The sequence below is a fragment of the Vanessa tameamea genome, chromosome 28 (assembly GCF_037043105.1).
Source record: "Vanessa tameamea isolate UH-Manoa-2023 chromosome 28, ilVanTame1 primary haplotype, whole genome shotgun sequence".
NCBI classification, from domain to species: domain Eukaryota; kingdom Metazoa; phylum Arthropoda; class Insecta; order Lepidoptera; family Nymphalidae; genus Vanessa; species Vanessa tameamea.
The window spans coordinates 5790470-5811707 of NC_087336.1; the positions used below are offsets into that span (position 1 = coordinate 5790470).

General features: G+C 33.5%; 1 protein-coding gene across 1 annotated transcript; it reads left to right on the forward strand.

Annotated features, from left to right (window-relative positions):
- Positions 1 to 3089: 3089 nt before the first annotated feature.
- Positions 3090 to 20785, forward strand: LOC113391841 (cysteine dioxygenase 1). The gene is made up of 7 exons (XM_026627943.2): positions 3090 to 3264; positions 10651 to 10749; positions 11818 to 11967; positions 16653 to 16799; positions 18108 to 18373; positions 18880 to 19049; positions 19349 to 20785. The coding sequence occupies exons 2-7, from the start codon at positions 10658 to 10660 to the stop codon at positions 19382 to 19384; spliced, it is 861 nt and encodes a 286-aa protein (XP_026483728.2). The 5' UTR covers positions 3090 to 3264; positions 10651 to 10657; the 3' UTR covers positions 19385 to 20785.
- Positions 20786 to 21238: the final 453 nt, after the last annotated feature.

A 21238-nucleotide genomic window follows, 5' to 3' on the forward strand; every position in this document is an offset into this window, starting at 1 on the left:
TCTGAGAATACTCGCTTATAAATGAAACTATATAAATATGGCAGCTATAAAGATAAATACTCAATAATGGTAGGCTCGCCCCCCCGCGCTAAATATGGCGTGCATTTGTCAAAAGTTCAACGTACATAGAGAGGCGCGCTTCTTGAGTGAACAGTGATATTATGTTTTGTCCCTTTCTCTCAAATTAAATTTGATTTAAACGTCATTTCATTAAGAAGAACACTTCTAATGATATTACTTAAAATAGGTCGTTATTGGAAAATTGTCTATTATTTATACGAATCACAGTAACATTGATCACTTTGATAAAAACAGTGATAATCATTGTATGTGCACGAGACGTAAGGGTAAGCTTATAACGCCAAGATTCCGACTCCGCAAAGTCTATAAATCATTCTCGGGGCAAGGTATCCGTTTCTATAATAAAATTCTGCAGACATTTTTAACTTTGCCGTTTCATAGATTCAAGTCATTTGTAAAAAATAGATTAGTAAAGAAGGCATATTATTCGATACAAGATTATATAGATGATAAAAAAGCGTGGAGTTAATGCTTGTTGACTTCCAGGCAGGAGACATGACATACATATATATAATTGTATTTAACTAACATGACTGTATTTTTAGATGTTGAAAAAGAGTAACTACCGAGTTTCTTGCCGGTTCTTCTCGGTAGAATCTACATGCCGAACCGGTGGTAGCTTTACTTAATACAGTGCATGTAAAAGCCTACTTGAATAAAGTATATTTTGATTTTGATTTTGAATAACAATTATATCTAAATGCTTGAATTATTCTATCTAACAAATACAATCGATAACATTATGTGTAGGGAGCTTGTTTTAAAATAATTGGAATTAATTAAAAAAAAAAAAATACTAAAATGTCTCGGTATCAATTTATGTAGATTTATATATATATATATGTTATATTATATATATAGATTCGTAATTTTATTCTTAAACGGAAACATTCAACGGTTTAAATGAAATTTGTTTGATCTTAACCGCCAAGGTCATTTTTTTGTTACAGTTATCCGATCTATTTCGAAGCGAATTTTCGCAGGGATGCACGTAATTTGGAATTGTTTTAAAAGGTATTTCTTTCTTTTTAGATAAAGTCTTGCCGTTTCTTCTCTCTAGAGGCAGTTATACGGTGGTAGCGTTTAAATATTAACGTTTCAAAAACGCTTTATTGTAAAGTATACTTGGAAATATTTACAATATTACAGAGTTTAGATACATTTGATTTTTTATTTAAAAAACGTGATAGCTCGATTAATATACGTGATATAAATATAATTGTGTTCAAGAATAATGTAGTTTATTATCAATGAAAATAAATTAGGACAGGCTGTTTGACTGGTTTTTAAAATGCATTTTATATTATTTAGTAGAGGTTAAGGAACCCAGTAAAAGTTTTTCTTTTTTAAATTTAGTACATATTTGCTGAAAAATATCAAAATAAAAATTCCATATTTAAATAGCGCGCGAAAACGCTACTTTGACAAAATGGCGCTGCAATGGGGTCGGTGACGTCACTTGCCTGTATTTTAATCTGTGGCACATATAATCTACATACAGTAGGCAAACGAGGTTAATAAGCAATTGACGTCACCATAAGCCCGACCAATCAGGAGCGTTTTGTGTCACGTGCCAAACGTTTAAAAAAATGCATTTTTATTTATGGATTTTTGAATAAATTAATTATTATTTTCAACTTTCGTTGATAAATAACCATTTTTAAACTCACAATATATACTGATTACAATCATTGACACTTTATTTTTCGCATTGTCAAATAGTCTATTGGAGTGTTCGTTCCAAAATTTACGCCCTAAGTTCGTTATAATATTGTTATTGATATAGCATGTCGCTTCATCGAGTCGCTAAGTCTTTCTCAATTCGTCGTTTAATCTGATATCGTTTTCTATGATTGCATCTTTAAAGTAATAGAGCTAACAGTAAAGACAACTCGGAATTGATTATGTTATTTAATGTTCAATATGCGGATAGCTCGTTACGAATATTCGCTGCGGGCAGGACATATGTAATGGCAAAGGTAGAATAGAATAGAGCCATCCCTCCCTAATTAAAGACAATTTAAACTTTTTTAAATTATAAACATATAAATCTCACTTATCGACAATCACACTTAAAAACTGTATCATTTGAAAATTTTAAATTTGTCAATTTATAAAAATAACGAATACAGATATTTTAACATATTTGTTTTTTTAATATTTTTCATTCATTCATTTGCACAAATATCCAAATCCATAATGCCACAAGGCATCTTACAGACAAGACGAAGTTAACAAGAACATTATTATATAAATCAATTAAAAAAAACTGTTTTAATTTATTTATCTGTATATCTACATACAAACTTTATAAAACTATAACTATATAACTTATTATGTTCTTGTTGGAAGTATTCGTATTATTCCATTAACACCTTTGTGGGTGAGGTCACTCCTACAAGCAAAATTATCTTGAAGGTATTTAAATGCAATGTTTAAATTGATATTCGTATACTAATTATTGTACTTAAAAAAACATGTCAATAATAATAGATCGTTTATAAATAAGGTTTATTCGTAAAAATATCTAATACGTCATTGTAAACAAACTTATTAGGAACGATAGAAACAATATTTATTATCTGTGAAATGCGTATGCGTAGAAAACGGGATGATGACAGCAAATGTTGGAATAAAATGGAAATGACACGCGTGCATTGAACGAGATGAATACCGGACATTAGTGCGATTCTGTACGAATTCACTTTGAATCGCACTCGTGAAAGTTGATGACCTACGATGACACGCCATTTTGTATCCTAGAAATGTATTTATTATAAACAAAGTCAAGTTATCTGCGGTAATATGTATTTTTTATTTTTTTTATTACTTAAAGGAAAAAAAAATACAGGTAAAGAAATCTATTCGTCGAATCGTTTTTTAGGATAAATATTTTAGTGTCATTTCTAGTTTCTCTTATTCTATGATAAAAAAAGTTATCGCTATCCCTTTCTATCGACTACAGTTTACGGATGTATCGTAAAATAAAAGTAATTGCGCGGGAAAATAACTGTCATTTGACATTTAACAGCGCGCCAAGATAGACCTTTCGTTTTTTTTTTTAAAGTATTCTACCAAGGATCCAAGTTACCGTGTACATAGTTTGTGATTAAAGAGTTCGTATATCTAAAATAGTAATACATTGTTGGTGATCGTGCTTGTACGTGTCGAGAAAGTTCGCCGGTGAGTATTATTTAATGCAATGGATGCAAGAACCTTTGGAACAGGTTTTTTATAGTGATAATATCGGTGTTCATGTTCAATTCGCGTAATAAATATTAACTGCAAACAGATCAACGGACATTCGCGATAATATATACATCGTTAAAATTAATTAATTCTGAAACATATTACGTTGATATAAAATTACTAGAACGAAAAAGATATTCCTTTGCCTAAAAAATTTAAAATGTAAATTGTCTTTGAAAATGTTTAGATATAACTATTTCTCTCGGGACTCATATAGTTGACGATATAAATTTTTTACTCTGCGATTTGTTGATTTTATAAATTTTAAAAAGCGAAAATTTTAGAAACTTCCAGACCATCTTTGACATTTCGTTTTATGATAACGTTTGACCTTACTTACCCTACTTTTATTACGTATCTATGAACGATTGTTACACATACTTGAGATGAATTCCATCTCTGTTTATTGTACGGAACACTAGCTAACATTATAAATTAAAAAGTCTGTTTGTTGCGTTAAACATCTTGACTAATCAACACGATTATTTTGCATACAACGCATTGCATACGGTTGGGGCTTTAGGGGCTACAGAAAAGTTTTATTCATAAACACTAGTTCTCGCCCACGGCTTTGCTCTCGTTTTAGGAATTGGTTATTAAGTTCGGTTCAGTGTTTTGACCTTGAAAGAGCAACAGACGGACAGAAAGACAAAGTTACTTTCGCATTTGTAATGTTTTGTAAATTATATTTTAATAATTCGCATTCATGCGAAACCGGGGAGGATTGCTAGTTTGAAATAATCTTGTAAAGTGACGATTCACAAGCTCGTAACAGCGTACTCGTATTAAGCATAATATTTTGACGTTGATATCTATTTAGATCAAAGATTATCTAAATATTGATAGGGATTCTTTTACATAAAATTTAATATATAACTAAAATTATTGCTGTCTTTTTCTCGCGTATGGAGTTAAAAAAGGACACGACATTCGTCGTATTTAATATATTTTAGGCTGTACATCAAGCAACAATACAAGTATGTTTTAATGAATACATAAATTCATATAAAAAAAAAGAAAATGTGACAAAATTTAATACATACCTGAAACTATTAATATAAATATGATGTTTTATGAAATTTTTTAAAATAAATCAAAAATAAACGTACGAAAACCGCCTTTCATTATTTATAAAAAAAAAAAAATCTATGTACTATACAGGTAGGATACTATCCATCACACCTTAACTATACATATATAGGAACAAAATGCGTAATTAATTAATTTATTTATTTTCATTAGAACAACCAACAGTAGATACAATATTACATCGAAATAAAAAAAAAATACATTTCAAAATTATCTATGCAAAATTTCTACTTCTTACAGGTAGTCTCACCGTGGACTGTCATATTGCACAATACGTATTAAAAGTATAAAATATATATAAGCAATAATTAGAGATGAGAAGTTATAATACATTTTTTTTTAAACTATTATATAATAAATAATAATTAATAAAACCAATAGAATATTCCATAAAATTCGAAATGAGCAGAAATAAAATTCTTTATTTTTCGATTGAACTGAGGGCGACTATCGTGACGTATGTCTGAATATTTTACTTATATACTGGTTATATAGTATTATATATCTTAGACGGCATAAGGTGAGATAGGCCAATGGTTGGAACACGGGAATCGTAACCAAATATACCAGATTGAAATCCGGACGAGCGTCTATGAATCATGTGTTGAATTTCTGTTCATCAAATATATATTTTTAATTAATTAAAATTCACTTATTAAATATAGCGTTCACTTACTTATTGATTGTCAAAATAAAAACTACCACCGGTTCGCAGAAGAAAATACTCTGATCTGAGAAAAACCGGCGAAAGAAACTCAACGTGATTTTCTTGAAATTTTTAGATTATTTAAATAATTCTATTAAATATCGAAAATAAATAGTCAGGAGTTCGTTTCATTCCCAAGGTGTATCAATCATGAACTCACTAATTGTAAAATAACCTTTTCAACACAAGCGTTGAGTGAAGACATCGTAAAACTCCATGACATTTAAATTTGCAACATTTATATCTAACCAGCGTTAAAACAGTTGCTGTATCTACTGAGATATATAAACAGCATATATTTCGTTGCTAAGATGCAGCAGAATGAGATGGGCGCAAGGGGGGGGGGGGGTGGTAGCGTTGCCCCAAGTTTCACAAAGCTACAATAAATGGTTATATTAACTTGAACTTAATTAATGGTAGGGCAAACATAATATATATCTGCAATATATGTGACTATTCACTCGCAACATACTGCCATAAATAGTATGTTATAATGATTCCGAAGTAATGAAACATTGCGTATGACGGAAATAGCCGCATTCTACGATATCCTTTCTAAATTTTAGGGTTCCGCGGTCTTATTAACTTCTTACTTGGTGGGGCTTTGCGCAAGATCGTCTAGGTACCCATATTCTACCACCAAAATACCGAAATACTTAGTACTGTTGTGTTCTGGAGAAGGGTATGTCAGTGTGTCTGAAGGCGCAAGAAACATAACATCATAGTTTCCGGCGTTGGTGGCGCATGGATGATGTAAGTGATGATAAATTTTTCCTAGAGCGCCATTGTCTATGGGCGATGTTGACAATTTATTCGCCCGTCCGACTGTGTACACCATAAAGAACTACTTGATCTAAATTTTCTCAACAAAAGCTGAACTTAGGTAAAGGTAAAGTCCCAATAGTTACATATAAAATATATTTTATTTATTTACTTTGATATCATACGATAAAGCCTACCGCAACAGTGACGTCGTATCTTCGAGATTGACGTATTTACATTAAATTATCCGGGTGATTTTCTTATCTGAATATATTAAACTCTAACCCCTAATGGAAGGTTTACAAGAGCATTTGATTGCTGGTCAAAGGCCTTAAATGATCAAGGAATCGGAAGTAACAAGGCTATATTATATATAATACTGACAGACTTGTTTGGTGATAGGGCTTTATGCAAGCCCACCTGAGTACCTAACTCATTACATATTTTTTTTTACATTAGCAGCCTGTAAATTTCCTACTGCTGGACTAAGGCGTCCTCTCCTTTTGCGGAGAAGGTTTGGAGCATATTCCACCTTGCTCCAATCCGGGTTGGTGGAATACACATGTGGCAGAATTTCGTTGAAATTAGACACATGCAGGTTTCCTCACGATGTTTTCCTTCACCGCCGAGCACGAGATGAATTATAAACACAAATTAAGCACATGAAAATTCAGTGGTGCCTGTCTGGGTTTGAACCCGAAATCATCGTTTAAGATGCACGCGTTCTAACCACTGGGCCATCTCGGCTGGGTAGGTACACACCCATCATATGCCAAGCAGCAATAATTATTGTTATGTTCCGGTTCGAAGGGTGCGTTGCCAGCGTAAGTACAGGCACAAGAGACATCTTAGTTAAGATTGGTGGGGTATTGATTATGTAAGGAATGACAAATGACGCTAATATCAAGTGGTATCCACTTAACATGAGGTTGCCCATTATCGCAAAAGCCTACTGAAGACATAAAAAGAAGTTTCTACTTGTCGATGAATCTAAAGCTGCCTTGGAATTTAGGGTCCGTCCTCACCAAGACGGTAGTACAATTTATTTGAAACTGTTCACATTTAAACGGTTTGGAAACGAAGAACATATCAGAGTTTTTTACCATTGTGAAGAGCCGTCTAAAAGTCCAGATCTGATATAATGTGAACGGATCAGCCTAGACGGCACTGATGTGCCTGCCTCCTACCCTATGGTTCTTACAAAATACCTCTTAAACGTAATTTCCACTTTTGTACTCGTGCAAAATGAAGGTCTGGTGCTTTGATATCGCCTGTCGAAAATAAATTTAAAGAATAAGAAGTAAAAAGTTAAGTATAGAAATGTTGCGCGAAATATGTATGATTAATCCTGATAATTAATACTTCTCCTTAAATACGACCCAGCATCGTTGCCTTGCATCGCGCACGAAACCCAAACTGATCGGATCCGGCCGTGTGAAAACGCACGATCGCCGACTTCTATTTTTCAGTTTGAAGGGTGAGTGAACCAGTGTAACTACAGGCACAAGGGAGTGAAAAGAAATCTAATTTCCAAAATATCTCTACATGCCAGTGCACGAAATCCACGAATATTTCATATTTTCTTTAAAGTACATATTCTAAAAGTATGTACTCTAAAGTATTTAAATCGTATTATAGAATATAATATATCCTAAAATTATCTTGAAAGTCTTAAAATTGATTTATTTTTAAAACGCTGCTATTAAGGGCCCCTTATCTCAGGGCCTGGTGGCCACCACCGATCTCAACGATAGTTCCGCGACTGTGGATAACACTTAAGTTACAAACAAAACATACAAGTGTTTGCACAACTTTTACTAAACTTTTTCTTTGCTATTTACTTAATGTCACGCAAGTTTTCGATATTAGTGCACAAAGGGCCCGTATTTTGAAGATTCTTTTTAATATATCCATCGTTACTAGAGATATTATTCTCAACGTATTTAACCGCTGTTTTTATGGCATATGTCTCTACATATACCATAAAGAACGGCATGCATCTGGCCTGTTCACCAAAACGGGTAAACAGGCCATCAGGTGGAATGTTATCATTACCCATAGAGATTAGAGTTGTAAAATTAACCATTCCTTACATCGCAAAAGCGCCACCAGATTTTGGGCATTGAGATTTGTCCTCCTGACGCACCGGCTCACTGACCCTTCAAATCAGAACACTTCAATACTAAGTATATTGACGCTTGGCTTGTGTACGTTTGACAGATCGGCATTCTTACGATCTGGAATACCGACGCAGGTGCGAACTCGTTCGTAAAATAACATAAAATATCATCGAAAAAAATTGATCTACGATTAAACGAACTGCTATGTAATGTAGTTTTACATTACATATTTCGTTTATTAGATGTACATACATCTTGTTACTATATAATGTACTCAAAGACAATGTCAAAAGTCAAAACACTATTCAATAATATATAGAATCATTACAATTACTTATCAACTATCAAGAAAAATCTATCACCGAATCATTCTTCAACCGCTTCTCAGATCTGAGCCTAAGAAGAACAGGCGACGATAAGCGGGACTTTTTTATGGTATAGACCGACGAGCAAATGGGCCACCTGATGTTAAGTAGTCACCACCGTTCATGGACATTTGCGCTGTAAGAAATATTAACCATTCCTTTCATCGCCAATGCGCTTACAAACTATTTCGTCATTGTAACTATTCGTTGCTGAGTCAAATGTTTTTTTTTTAAAAAATCGTTTAGTAACTTTTGTCTTTAATAGGATATTATAAAACTAATGACTTCTTAGATGATAACACACTTTGGGAAGAGACCGATCGCCATCATGCCGTTTCAAATAATATGGAAAATTACATTGTAAATACATTTGTTAAAAGAAACACAATAATCCCAATATCGTGGTAGGGCTTTGTGCAAGCGCGTCTGGGTATGTACCAAACCCTACACGATCTAACTTAGTATTGTTGTGTTCCGGTTTGATGTGAATATGCACGAAACAAATAAGATCATGTATCTTAAATCTTTAGTTCAAATTTTGATTACTGCTCTGCAAAATCTTCCTGAAAATATAATATATAATATATCTTTATATTTAACAACGTTAATGAGAATCGATCAACCGTTATCGAAGACTTAATCTCAAATCAATATCAATTCAAAAACAAATTTAAAATGAACTTCATTTAAGCCGACTCTTACAAGCACTTTAAAATCGTTAATTTAATAAATAATATCACACAACCACCGGTTCAGAATGTTGATTCTACCGAGAAGAATCGAGAAACTCGGTAGTTACTATTTTACACGTAATGATCATATAAAATTAGGTATATTTATGTATATATATAATATTAACACCAAGCACTTATATTTTTTATATAATCCTGTATGTCATCTGTGCACTGACAGTGAACTGGCAGATATCGTCACGTGAGCAAAACCGTCATGCCCTTCAAGCGACACGACGTTCCCCTCTCTATCTTTTTGTCTCTGTCTCTTTCCATGGTATACGGTTTCATATAAAATTATTTAAACTTTTTTTTTTTTGTTGGTTTCACACGGAATTTTAATAAAAAAATATTTTATTGGGTCTCTTATTTAGAGCAACTTCGTTGCAACTAATCCCAAAACACCTCTTGTTTTTTCTTTAAAATGAATTTAAATTTAACCGTATACATTTTACAGCGTTAAATATTGTTGTAATTTTTTTCAATAAACGAAAGCATGACAGTCACGACGATAGTCGAAATCTCAAACGAGTGAAACTGCGAAGCGCAATTACTTATAAAATATAGATGTCAAACGCAGATCCGCTTGCGTTTTAGGAGTTGGTCGACGGGCGTTACGGATAAAAAAGTAGCCTATGTCCTTTCTCGGTGTTCATGGTTCATAGCAGATTCCATCAAATTCAGTTCAGTGGTTTGGTTAAAGAACAACAGAGAAACAGATGAAGTTACTAACGCATTTATTATTTTATATATAAAGTAACTGTGCCCGCGACTTCGTGCGCGTTTGAATTGAAAGTTATTGTTCAGTTCGCAGATTTTACTATAACTTATTAGTTTTGTATTAGGCAGCTTTTGTGATATTAAGCCGTAGGTGGGAGCAGGGCCGGATCTACCATACGGCTTTTTCGGCTTCAGCCCAGGGCCCCTTGGATTCAAGGGGGCCCCAGCCAAGTCAAGTCAAAGTAAAAAATAGATGATAGTGCGAAAGAATCCATACATTTATTAAATTAAACAGATCGTATGGTTTGCAGCCCTGCGAGTCCTGCAATTAATCAAATCCATTCAATTACGTTCTGCGTTCAGATATGTCTTAGGTGGGCCCCTTAAGTAGTGTTAGCCCAGGTCCCCCTAAACTTACGGTCCGGAAACCCGACGTGACGGCAGCGCGAGAGCTGTGCGCGGTACTGGACATTGCAGCGTGACTTTATTATTATTTTATATATAATTCTAAAATAAAAGTAGCCGAAGTCACTTACATTACATCAGCTATCTGCCAGTGAAATTCCCGTCTAAATCGGTCCAGCCATTCCAGAGATTAGCCGGAACAGACAGACGGACAAAAATTGTAAAGAATGTTATTTTGGTATATGTAAAAATAAATTAGTAAAAACATTTAGTAAAAAGCGGTTATTTTAATATTACAAACAGACACTCCAATTTTATTTGATAAATTGATAAATAATCAGTCAATAAATCAAAGTTAAAAATGTCTACGTGTCTTCATTTATGAGTATATATATTGTTTAGTATTAATTTGCTTGTTTCAGATAAAATATGGATTTCGAGAGCGCTAATTGTAAGCATCGTGTGTCCGAATGCACGGACATCGAACAGCTCTCCGTTGAACGACCTCTGAAAATTGGACGGTATACATTACGTCATTTTTTTTACAATATTATGTATGTTCCAGATGAAAACCCGTATTCCATCGGATAAGATTAATAAGACTAGTATATATACTAGCTGCACGAAGTTATTACTTCGAACACACTTTCTGAACGCAACCCGTAAACGTCAAACATGTCATTGAATTTCATGGATTTATCGTCGAAATATCTCGTTTATACGAGTTTTGCGGATGTATGTTGTCGACTGAAAAATCATTTTTCTTTTTAAATGTTTCGATTGGGTCTATTTTAGACCTGGATGAAATTGTTAATATAGAGATGTATCCGTGGTCAAGTAGTGTGTACACCGGTTTTCATGGGTACGCCACTCCGAGGTCCCGGGTTCGATTCGCCGACGAATCGATGTAGAAAAAGTTCATTAGTTTTATATGTTGTCTTGGGTTTGGGTGTTTGTGGTACCGTCGTTACTTCTGATTTTCCATAACACAAGTGCTTTAGTTACTTACGTTGGGAACAGAGTAATGTATGTGATGTTGTCCAATATTTATTTATTTACGTATATATGTATTATGATGATGGTGGATAATTCTCATTGCTGACTTGTCGGCTATTTATAATAGTTAGGTGAACTTGCAAATGGGCCACCATAGATCCCCCATCCTCACACCTTGGGAACTAAGATGTTATGTCCCTGTCCCTTCAAACGAGATCACAATACTAAATATTGCTGTTTGACAGTGGAATGTCTGACAAATCTAGTACCTACTCTGACTGGTTTGCACAAATCCCTACATCCAACGTATTATAGTGGACCAAGAGTACTTGTACTCATAATCTGATTGGACGGCATTCTGACCTGACTGGACAAAGTTCTGACACAAGACTATTTGATTTACGTGCTTCCCGAGGTCCGGGATGCGAACATTCCAACGATGTGTTATGAGCTTAACATTTGTTTATCTTTTTGTGTATCTGCCTGTGTCATCATATCTCATAAACGGATATATCAATTTTCGCATATATTAAATAAATTTAAAATGATTTATGACACAGAAACAAAATAATAGTTTTCTTTTCATTTTATAGAGAAATCGATGGCTTGGAAAACCTCGTCTCCGAGTTACACAGGGTGTTCTCCCAGGATCACGTCAATATACAGGAGGTGCAGAACATGATGTCTGGTTATAAGTCTAATCCGAAGCACTGGAGGAAGTACGCAAAGTTTGATCGTTTCCGGTAAGTCGATAACTTTTAATTTTTCGTCAATTAACTTCTTTTTATAAGTAGTTTTTGTCCGTGACTTTTCTTGTAGCTTATATTCTTCCTTGGAGTTCAAGCTTCCTTCATACCAATTTTCATCTAAATCGGTTCAGATTGGCAAATGTGCAATTGTTTTGAAATTACAAGTGAATCGAACAGAATTTTGTATCGATATATGGATGGAAGGCCTCCCGATACTCGGGTCAAAAAGGTTGCTCTCAGAAAGTTAATATTGCATCACTATCGACAATATTATAAACAATAACAATTTACATCACTTAAATCAATTTTTGTTTTTTTTTATGAGATAACTTTATCAAAAAATTTGTTTATTGGCAACGTTGCTAACCTAAAATGTTATATATGCAAAGGTTTAAGATCATTGATTTAACGTGAACGTTTATACAAATATTTATATTATGGAGGTTTTTTTATATGATTCTTTGTCGTGACATGCCACCAGGACGTCAACTGTCATGACAATTTGTACATATACCTAACCTATTCCAATGGCAGTAGGAAAAAATATAAACCAAAGATTTACGGATTTCATGCGATATGCTCAGCTATATTGCGCACTACTGAGAGTTTATCATTAATATATCTTTATTTGTAATACAACACTATTGCCCTTAACCACTTATTTCCACTTTAATTTTACTTACAAAATTCCGATAACAGTTTCGTCGACGTTCAAAACGCCATTTTTTTCCAAAACCATAGTGAATATCATAGATTAAACACGCTCTCGACCAAAAACATCGCGTCAATTTGCTGTCAAATGTTGTTTATTTGACTTTTCTCCTGTTATGGTTGGAATAGAGTATACACTTGGATACTTGGACTTTGAGATTTGTGTAAGAGTAGAGATCGATCCAGTTTGAGGTGTGAAGTGTTACTATACAAGGGACACAACATCCTAGTTCCCCAGGTCGCTGACTCCTTTTAACAATTATCCCATTTGCCATACTGTCTACCGATTTTAAATAACATAAAAATACAGAGATATTCCATAATGTCCTTTTACAAAAATGTATTGTGTTCTCTGAACATATTTTTTTTCTCCCACATGAAGTCGGGGGGAGGGGGGTATATGGGACTCGCTGGTGCCCAGAACGCCTAGTGCACTCTAGTACACCGGAATACCCCACAAAATAACAGCGGTATCCTCTCAGGTTTTTCGGTGGGCGCCACAGGATCTCTTTCGCATGATACCGTGACGTTGCTCTCTGAGCCCGTTGTAAGATAATTGACCAACAAAATGTTCATGTTCGTAGTTTAGTTTCTTGTATCGATCATACGCAACGTCAAAATTTCTAGAAATATAATTTACATAGTCGACAGTCAATACTTTTATTATATAAAAGTCGAAACTTAAAGCGGTTACTTATATATAAATACAAGTAGTCGCCTGCGGTTTCACTCGCGTGTTAGAGCTGCTCGTCAGGTCTTCCTTGGGGTTCAAGTTCGATACTAAATTTCATCAAATTCAGCTAAGTGGTTTGACCGAGAAATAGCAACAGACAGACAGAGTTACTTTCGCATTTATAGTAATAAATCTTTATCGTGAAATAATAATTTAAAAACATACGACAAATATTCATATCTATATTTAATATATAACGTATGGAACATTCTAGATAATTTTATTGTTTGACTGATTGGTCGATGGTTGACCCTATTGACAACAATTTGTAAACGTTTGAAATGTTTTTTTTGTTGTTTTAATGTGATGTCTGTTGCGATCTCTGTTTTTTATTTACAAGCTATGTTACCCGACTTCGCATGCGTACAATAAGGCTGTATAGCCTATTCCAATGGAAATAGGAAAAATGATAAACAAAGCGTAGATTTACGTATTTAATATTTAATGTTGAAAAAGAGTAACTACTGAGTTTCTCGCCGGTTCTTCACGGAAGTATCTACATTCCGAGCCGGCGATAACTTCACTAAATATAGTTTGTAAAATGACGATTCAATATTTCTTATAAAAGTCTACTTGAATAAAGTATACTTTGATTTTGATTTAATACAAGAAGGTTGAATATCTAAGTAAAAAAAACATAAAAAGAAAATTTCTGTGACTTTTTTCCGGATAGTCGACATAATAAAATATGCATGATTTCTTTGTCGCGCCGCCATAAAATGGACTTCTCTGCCACCACACGTGTTCTCTTACAACCTTGGTTCCTTCAAACGAGGAATGAAGAGGCATCTTGCGTCTTGGCGAGCGTGGCTAGTGCATTTCATTCTACCTGACTGTACTGTCTTCGCGTTTGGACTCCACCACCATCAGGTGGAGTGGAGTCATAGCCTACCCGGTAGTGACATGAGTTACATACATCTTCTTCATGCTGGGGAAAAGGCGTAAATGCATATTTCCAGCGAAAAATAAGCTCAGTTACGCCATTAGTGTAAAATATGGACAGTATTTTTATCAAAAAAAAAAAATCGAGACAAATGCGTCATACGTCCACGAGTCCACGAACTATAATTTAATCTTATCTTCGAGAATTTCGTCAAAACATTGTCATGTGCAAATATTTAGCGCCTGTTTATAATATTGCGTATTAATAATAGAGCCGTCATTACCAAGCTTTACCCGATATTTGATGAGAAACGGGAGGATTCCCATGGAATTTCAAAAATTAATAGCCTTTCTGTTGATTGGTCATAGTCAACCGTTACGTTCAGTAGTTCACATGAGCTTCATACCCCATATAATATATATATATAGTCTATGCTAATATTATAAATGCGAAAGTAACTCTGTCTGTCTGTAGTATTCGACGAAAATCGGTACGAACCAAGAACTCCAAAAAAGGCTTCTAACTACTGACGATCAAGCCTTTAAACGCAAGCGAAGCCACGAACAACAGCTGTGTATTTTATTCCAATTGATGTCAATTGATTTTTTAAACTTTTTATCATTTATTGTATACTAGTGGGTCTCCCGCGAAACTTCGCGTTTATTCAAAAGAGTTTTTAGGAATTTAGTTGTAAACTGCAAGTCACTCGTCTAAATTTGGCGCCAAAATTATGACACTTTTAAATGAAAATTTTAATTTTTAGTTCAGTTCAGATTTTTTTTTAAATTTCGTTTACGGATTTCATTTTTTTTCTTTTCTTATACATCCATAGCGCTGCTCTTTAACATGCCAGTTATTTTTTTCAAAATAAATTATTCGTTAATTCGTGACAATTTGGTAAAATGCCATCAAGAATCCTCTTCAATTTTCTTGCACATCTTCGGCCGGAGGTCTTCGAAATGAGACCATAAACGTTTTTATTTATGTGCAGCCGTCCCATAAACACTGAGACAAAAATCAGCTTACGCTATTAATATATAAAATTCTACCATCAAACGACAATACTTAGTACAGTGGTTTCAAGGTCGAGTTTTATTACAGGCACAAGAGATAAAACATCTTAGTTCCTAAGGGATGGCGCGTTTAGTATGGAATTGTTAATATTTCTTACAGTGGCAATATGGGTGCTCACTTACCATGAGGTGGTCTATTTGCCAGTCTGCCTAACTATTTTAATTTAAATTAAAATGTATGTAATGATAAGGTTGGGATATTTCCAAAAACTGTACAGCTATAACAAATATTGACTATTATTATGTTATCAGTTGTTGTTATCAGGCTGGAGATGTGAAGGTTCAAGGTTCAAACCCATAAAAGGGCAAGAAAAAGCTGTTAATTTAGTAGAAGTCCATAGTTAATTGGTACTTTTTATAATCATTAAATATCTTTACTTAAAAAAACAATATTGGGCTCAAATGTCTAAACTAGAGAATCCAATTGGATTTGAGGGGTTAAGGTCGTTTTTGTTTTAATTATGTATATATATATATATATATATATATATATACACTTTTAAATAATACATAAAACTAAGTAAATTTTAACTAATTTATTATTTTTAAAAATAATTCTATCAAGAGATGCTAATCAAAATCAAAATATACTTTATTCCAGTATGCTTTTACAAGCACTTTTGAATAGTCATTTAACCAACTATTTTAAGTAAAGCTACCACCGGTTCGGAATGTAGATTCTACCGAGAAGAACCGGTAACTCGGTAGTTACTCTTTTTCAACATCTAAAAATACAGTCATGTTAGTTGAATACAATTATATATGTATGTTATGTCTCCTGCCTGGAAGTCAACAAGCATTAACTCCACGCTTTTTTATCATCAATATAATCTTGTATCGAATAATATGCCTTCTTTACCAATGTATTTTTTACAAATGACTTGAATCTATGAAACGGCAAAGTTAAAAATGTCTGCGGAATTTTATTATAGAAACGGATACCTTGCCCCAAGTAGGATTTATTGACTTTGCGGGGTCGGAAACTTGGCGTTATAATGACCTTCATGAAATTGATAACAAACTGCGCGTAGGTTAATCCCCGGAATCGTGGCGTGGGGGATCCTAACGCACACAACTGTATGTTAAAAACTGAAAACAAAATTATTTTCCATACAAATTCTATAGAAAACTATATTATGCTACGTAATATGTTGTTAAATCACATATTAATGAGGCGCTGCTGTGGGGGGGGGGGGGGGGATGATAAATAATCAGTTCCTCGTCTGATCCCATTTAGTTAATACCAAATAGGATGTTAATACCTCATCTCAATTTACAGATACACTCGTAATCTCGTGGATGCTGGGAATGGAGCGTTCAATATAATGATATTGTGCTGGGGCCCCGGCCACGCGTCCGCTATACACGATCATGCGGATTCTCATTGTTTCATGAAACTGCTCAGTGGTAACCTGGACGAAGTTAGGTAAGAATACATATGTACTTTTGAAGTTATTTTTTGGCCACGAATGGGCCACCTGATGATAAATGGTCACCACCGCTCATAGACAATGGCGCTGTAAGAAACATTAACCATTCCTTACATCACCAATGCGCCACCAACCTTGGGAACTAAGATGTTATGTCCCTTGTGCCTGTAGACACTGGCTCACCATTCAAATTGGAACACAACAATACTGAGTACTGCTGTTTGGCGGTTGAATATCTGATGGTACCTACCCAGACGGTTTTGCACAAAGTCCTACCACCAAGTAATTATACTACAAGTTATATTATGTTATATCTTATTGTATGTCTTTTACGCGCGACAGGGATATGAAATGTACACGATGAAGTTGCTCGCTTAACCGCCAATTAAGTTTCGAGTTGCTCGAAATAGACAACTTCACGCCTATCTTGTTTTACAATGTTCTTTTTTAATTACAAATTTAAATTGTTTTCAATAGTAATAATCTTTTCATTACTAATAAGTAGATTATTATTATTTTATTCTGCATGCGATTAAAAATATTTTTAACTGCGACGAAAATATGAAATTTCTAACGCGCGTACATACGTATAAGCAAAGATTTCTTAGTAAATAAAAATGAATGTAAATTTGTTCTCAATACATTCCTACCATACAATACGAAAAAAAAAAATATGTCGAGAAGAAAAAAAAATTCTCGTCGAATGTTTGTAACCCCTCGCGACATATTTATTGCAAATATATTATTAACATTGAGTAGGTGGGTCTGGAGGATATTCTATCATAGTTTAAATCAATAAAAAATATATATTGGAAATTACCTAAAATAATATAAAATATTATGCTATATTAACTTTAATACAAAGGCGATAATTGGAATTGATTGTGTTAATTTGGTCGGCGAGACTTAACATAGAGTTGTTATAAATAAAAAATATGGTGTGTCGTTTATTTTTATAATTAAGTTAGTGATTGACAATCTTATTGTATTTGAGCGGCAGTATCTTTACGATTTTTGCCTCATCTCTAATTTAAAAAACTATTTTTTTTTTAAATTAAGACTCATGCACATTTGAATTTAAATTTCATAATATTACATTAAATTAAATTCCCGCTCGTAAACATTATATCAAGAATAACTGTCAAGTAACTCAGTAGTTACTGTTTTGCGACAGTTGTAGTATTTTTTATTATCTATATAATCTTAAGCAGTTATACTCACTACATACGTCTTAATTTATCAATGTTTTTTTTTCAACATGACATTTAAAATGTCTATCATAAACAATAACATATTTTTTTCAGATACGACTGGCCGAAAAACATCGAACCGGAAGTGATAAAAAGGATTAAAAAGAGACAATCGAGACGCTGCTGCTCTGAAAGTAATGATATAAATGAAAATTTAGCACAATTAAATATAAATTGTGACGAGACCTGTCCTAATTACCGCCAAAATAACTGTCAAGAAAATGAAAATGGCGATTCAGAAAATGGCGAATACGATACGAATAGTATGGTCGAAATCGGTCGAACACGTTTAGAAGTTGACGATGTTTGTTATATAAATGGTTTGTACATTATTTATAATTAGATTATCTATATTAATATTATATAGAGGTAATATTTGTTTGTTTGTATGTACGAGAATAATCTCCGAAACAAATACACCAATTCTTAGAACTGTTTAACTGGTGCAAAGCTACAAAATATCTGCTATAGGTAAAAAAAATATATTTATATAAAAACATTTTCTTTATTAATAAATAGCACCAATGCGAAGCCAGGGCGAGTCGTTAGTTTTTAATAAAAATATGGATTTTTTCGAACTATTTTAAAACAATATATGATAAAAAAAACGGGCGCACCCATGGGTTCAATAGATATAAAAATGGCTTGAACCATACATTACTGTGGTACTAAATATTCGTTAGAATTTCATACGACAGATTCAGGTTTCACCACGATTCATTCACAGAATTCGAAAACTAAGCACAGAAAACTTCATTTAGCAATCTTTGTTTTAGATTCACTCTTAAAATTTATACTAATCAATGTATTCATTCATACATTTCAGATGCCCTCGGCCTCCACAGGATGGAGAATCCATCACACGTGGATGGCGCCGTATCTTTACATCTGTACTGCCCCCCCTTCGACAGTTGTAGGGTGTTCGATTCTCGTACGGGGAAAGCGACGAATGTCAATGTTACTTTCTGGTCGATGTATGGAAAGAAAATACGAAGGGTAAGCATAATATAATATTGACTTTGAATATAATATTGTTTAAGGGATGAATTCGCCTTGACGTATTTCGAATGTGTACCTCGTGACTTGTTTAATTTTTTGTGCCCCTGTGCTAAGTGGGGTTTTTGTGGGACTCACTAGAACTTACTAAAACTCTCTCCGTCTGTTTGAGCACCAAGGGACAGCTTGCGCTACCGTAACACTCCGACGCCTTATGACTTGATTATAAAATTTAAATACCATTTTTTTGTGTTTATCGAGACAGTATTCTATAAATGTTTTATTTTTCGTTTTTACAGGTCATAGAGGCAAATCCCGCTGACAGCCAAGAGTGAATGGTAAATCCTTGGTGATTTAATATTTGCTAAAAATGTTTCAAGCAGATATGTTATGTGTACAGTAGAGTTATACTGGAAGAACGAACTCCGAACTCACTCCTAAATACGATGGAAAAAAAGTCGAGTCAAAGTTCAAATGCTTATTCGATGTGTTAAGAAGTATTTATTTTAATAAGTGTAATTGTATTGGCAACAATTACTGTCAGTGACCTACTACTGTTTCGGAAATAAGCACTTAAGAGCTGAGATGAACCGGCAGAAGATAGTTTTATTTTTGTTATTTCAGCGGGATTTCCGTATATTTATATATGTTTGAAATGAGCTGATTTTTCCGCAACACAAAAGTTGTATTTATATCGGCTTCATTTCCCCAAAGCTTGGAACTTACCCAATGCGTTCAGCTTTGGTTCAGCTTAGCATCAAGCATATCTATGAAATTGTGCAAAAAAAGTTGTAATTTCAGTAAGTTTCAACCCTTATCCGAACTATTGGCTTGAGTTTTTAACATTTGGAATAATAAACTTGATACATTTCGTCTCTTTACTATGTAAAAGTAAGTTACTAAACCAATGTACTATTTGCTAGATATATTAATTGATGATTGATTTATAATGAAAATCAAAGAAGTTCTATCAGTACATAATACTATCTTGTGCTTGTCATCTAAAACATAGGGTGGGTCATTTATGCAAATGAGAAAGAAAAACGGTCCAAGAATAGATCCTTGAGAGACCCCAAAAATGTTTTCAGTAAATTATGTAATAATTATTATATTTAAAGGCAATTTTAATGTATAAAATTATCCTATCAAAAAGGGGTTTTGGACATTTCACGACGATCGAAATTAGTTCTTTCAGAATAGCACTGTTGTTTCGATATAGAGTACTACATATACAAATCGTATAATACTCGTATTTAAAACTGGACTACAGAAATAGTAGTTAAATATCATTGCTCATTAGGTAATAATTATTTTAATACATTACTAACGAGACTTCTCGTGAACAAGACTACACCAAATAAAAATAAAGAACATGGTAAATATCCCGTTTTAAATACTGTTAGTAATAAAAATAACCATGTCAATTTAAAATCTTATATTTTAATACATTGTTTTAAAACCTTTTTTTAGATTGGAATTCAAAAATAAGTTATATATATATATACTAATAATATAAAGCAGAAGATTGTTTGACTGTTTTAACGCACTTAACTTAATATCTATCGATCTGATTTAAAATAATCTTAGATGAAAATTTATTAAGAAAGTTTGTAACATCAAACTGTGACCCATGGGGCTGAAAGAGTTACATTAAACGTGGATCAGGTGCACCATTTAGTTTATGATTATATCCGTCATATTATCTATGTTTGTTATTTAGATATTAAATATATTTTTATGAGAGTTTTTTTTTTATTTTATCATTCGTTTGTCTATTTTTAAGTTATGCGTTATCTCTGATCCAACAAACAACCTTTACATGGTGGCAGGGCTTTGTGCAAGCCCAGCTGGGTGGGTATCATTCAGACATAAGATATTCTACCGCCAAACAGTAATGCTTAGTATTGTTGTGTTCCGGTTAAGAAACAACATCTTAGTTGTCAAGGTTGGTGGTGCATTGGCGATGTGAATGGTTAATGTTTTTACGGCGCCATTGTCTATGGAAGGTGGTGTCCATTTACAACCAGGTGGAAAATTTGCCCGCAAAAGAAAACCAACTATGTCAAGCCTCCACTTCTTCATGTTTTTTTTTTGCTATTTGTAAAACATATGCTATAAATATTATTGTATACGTAATTAATGTACGTATATATTTCAACTTATGAATACTAGATGGCGTTATGTCAAAT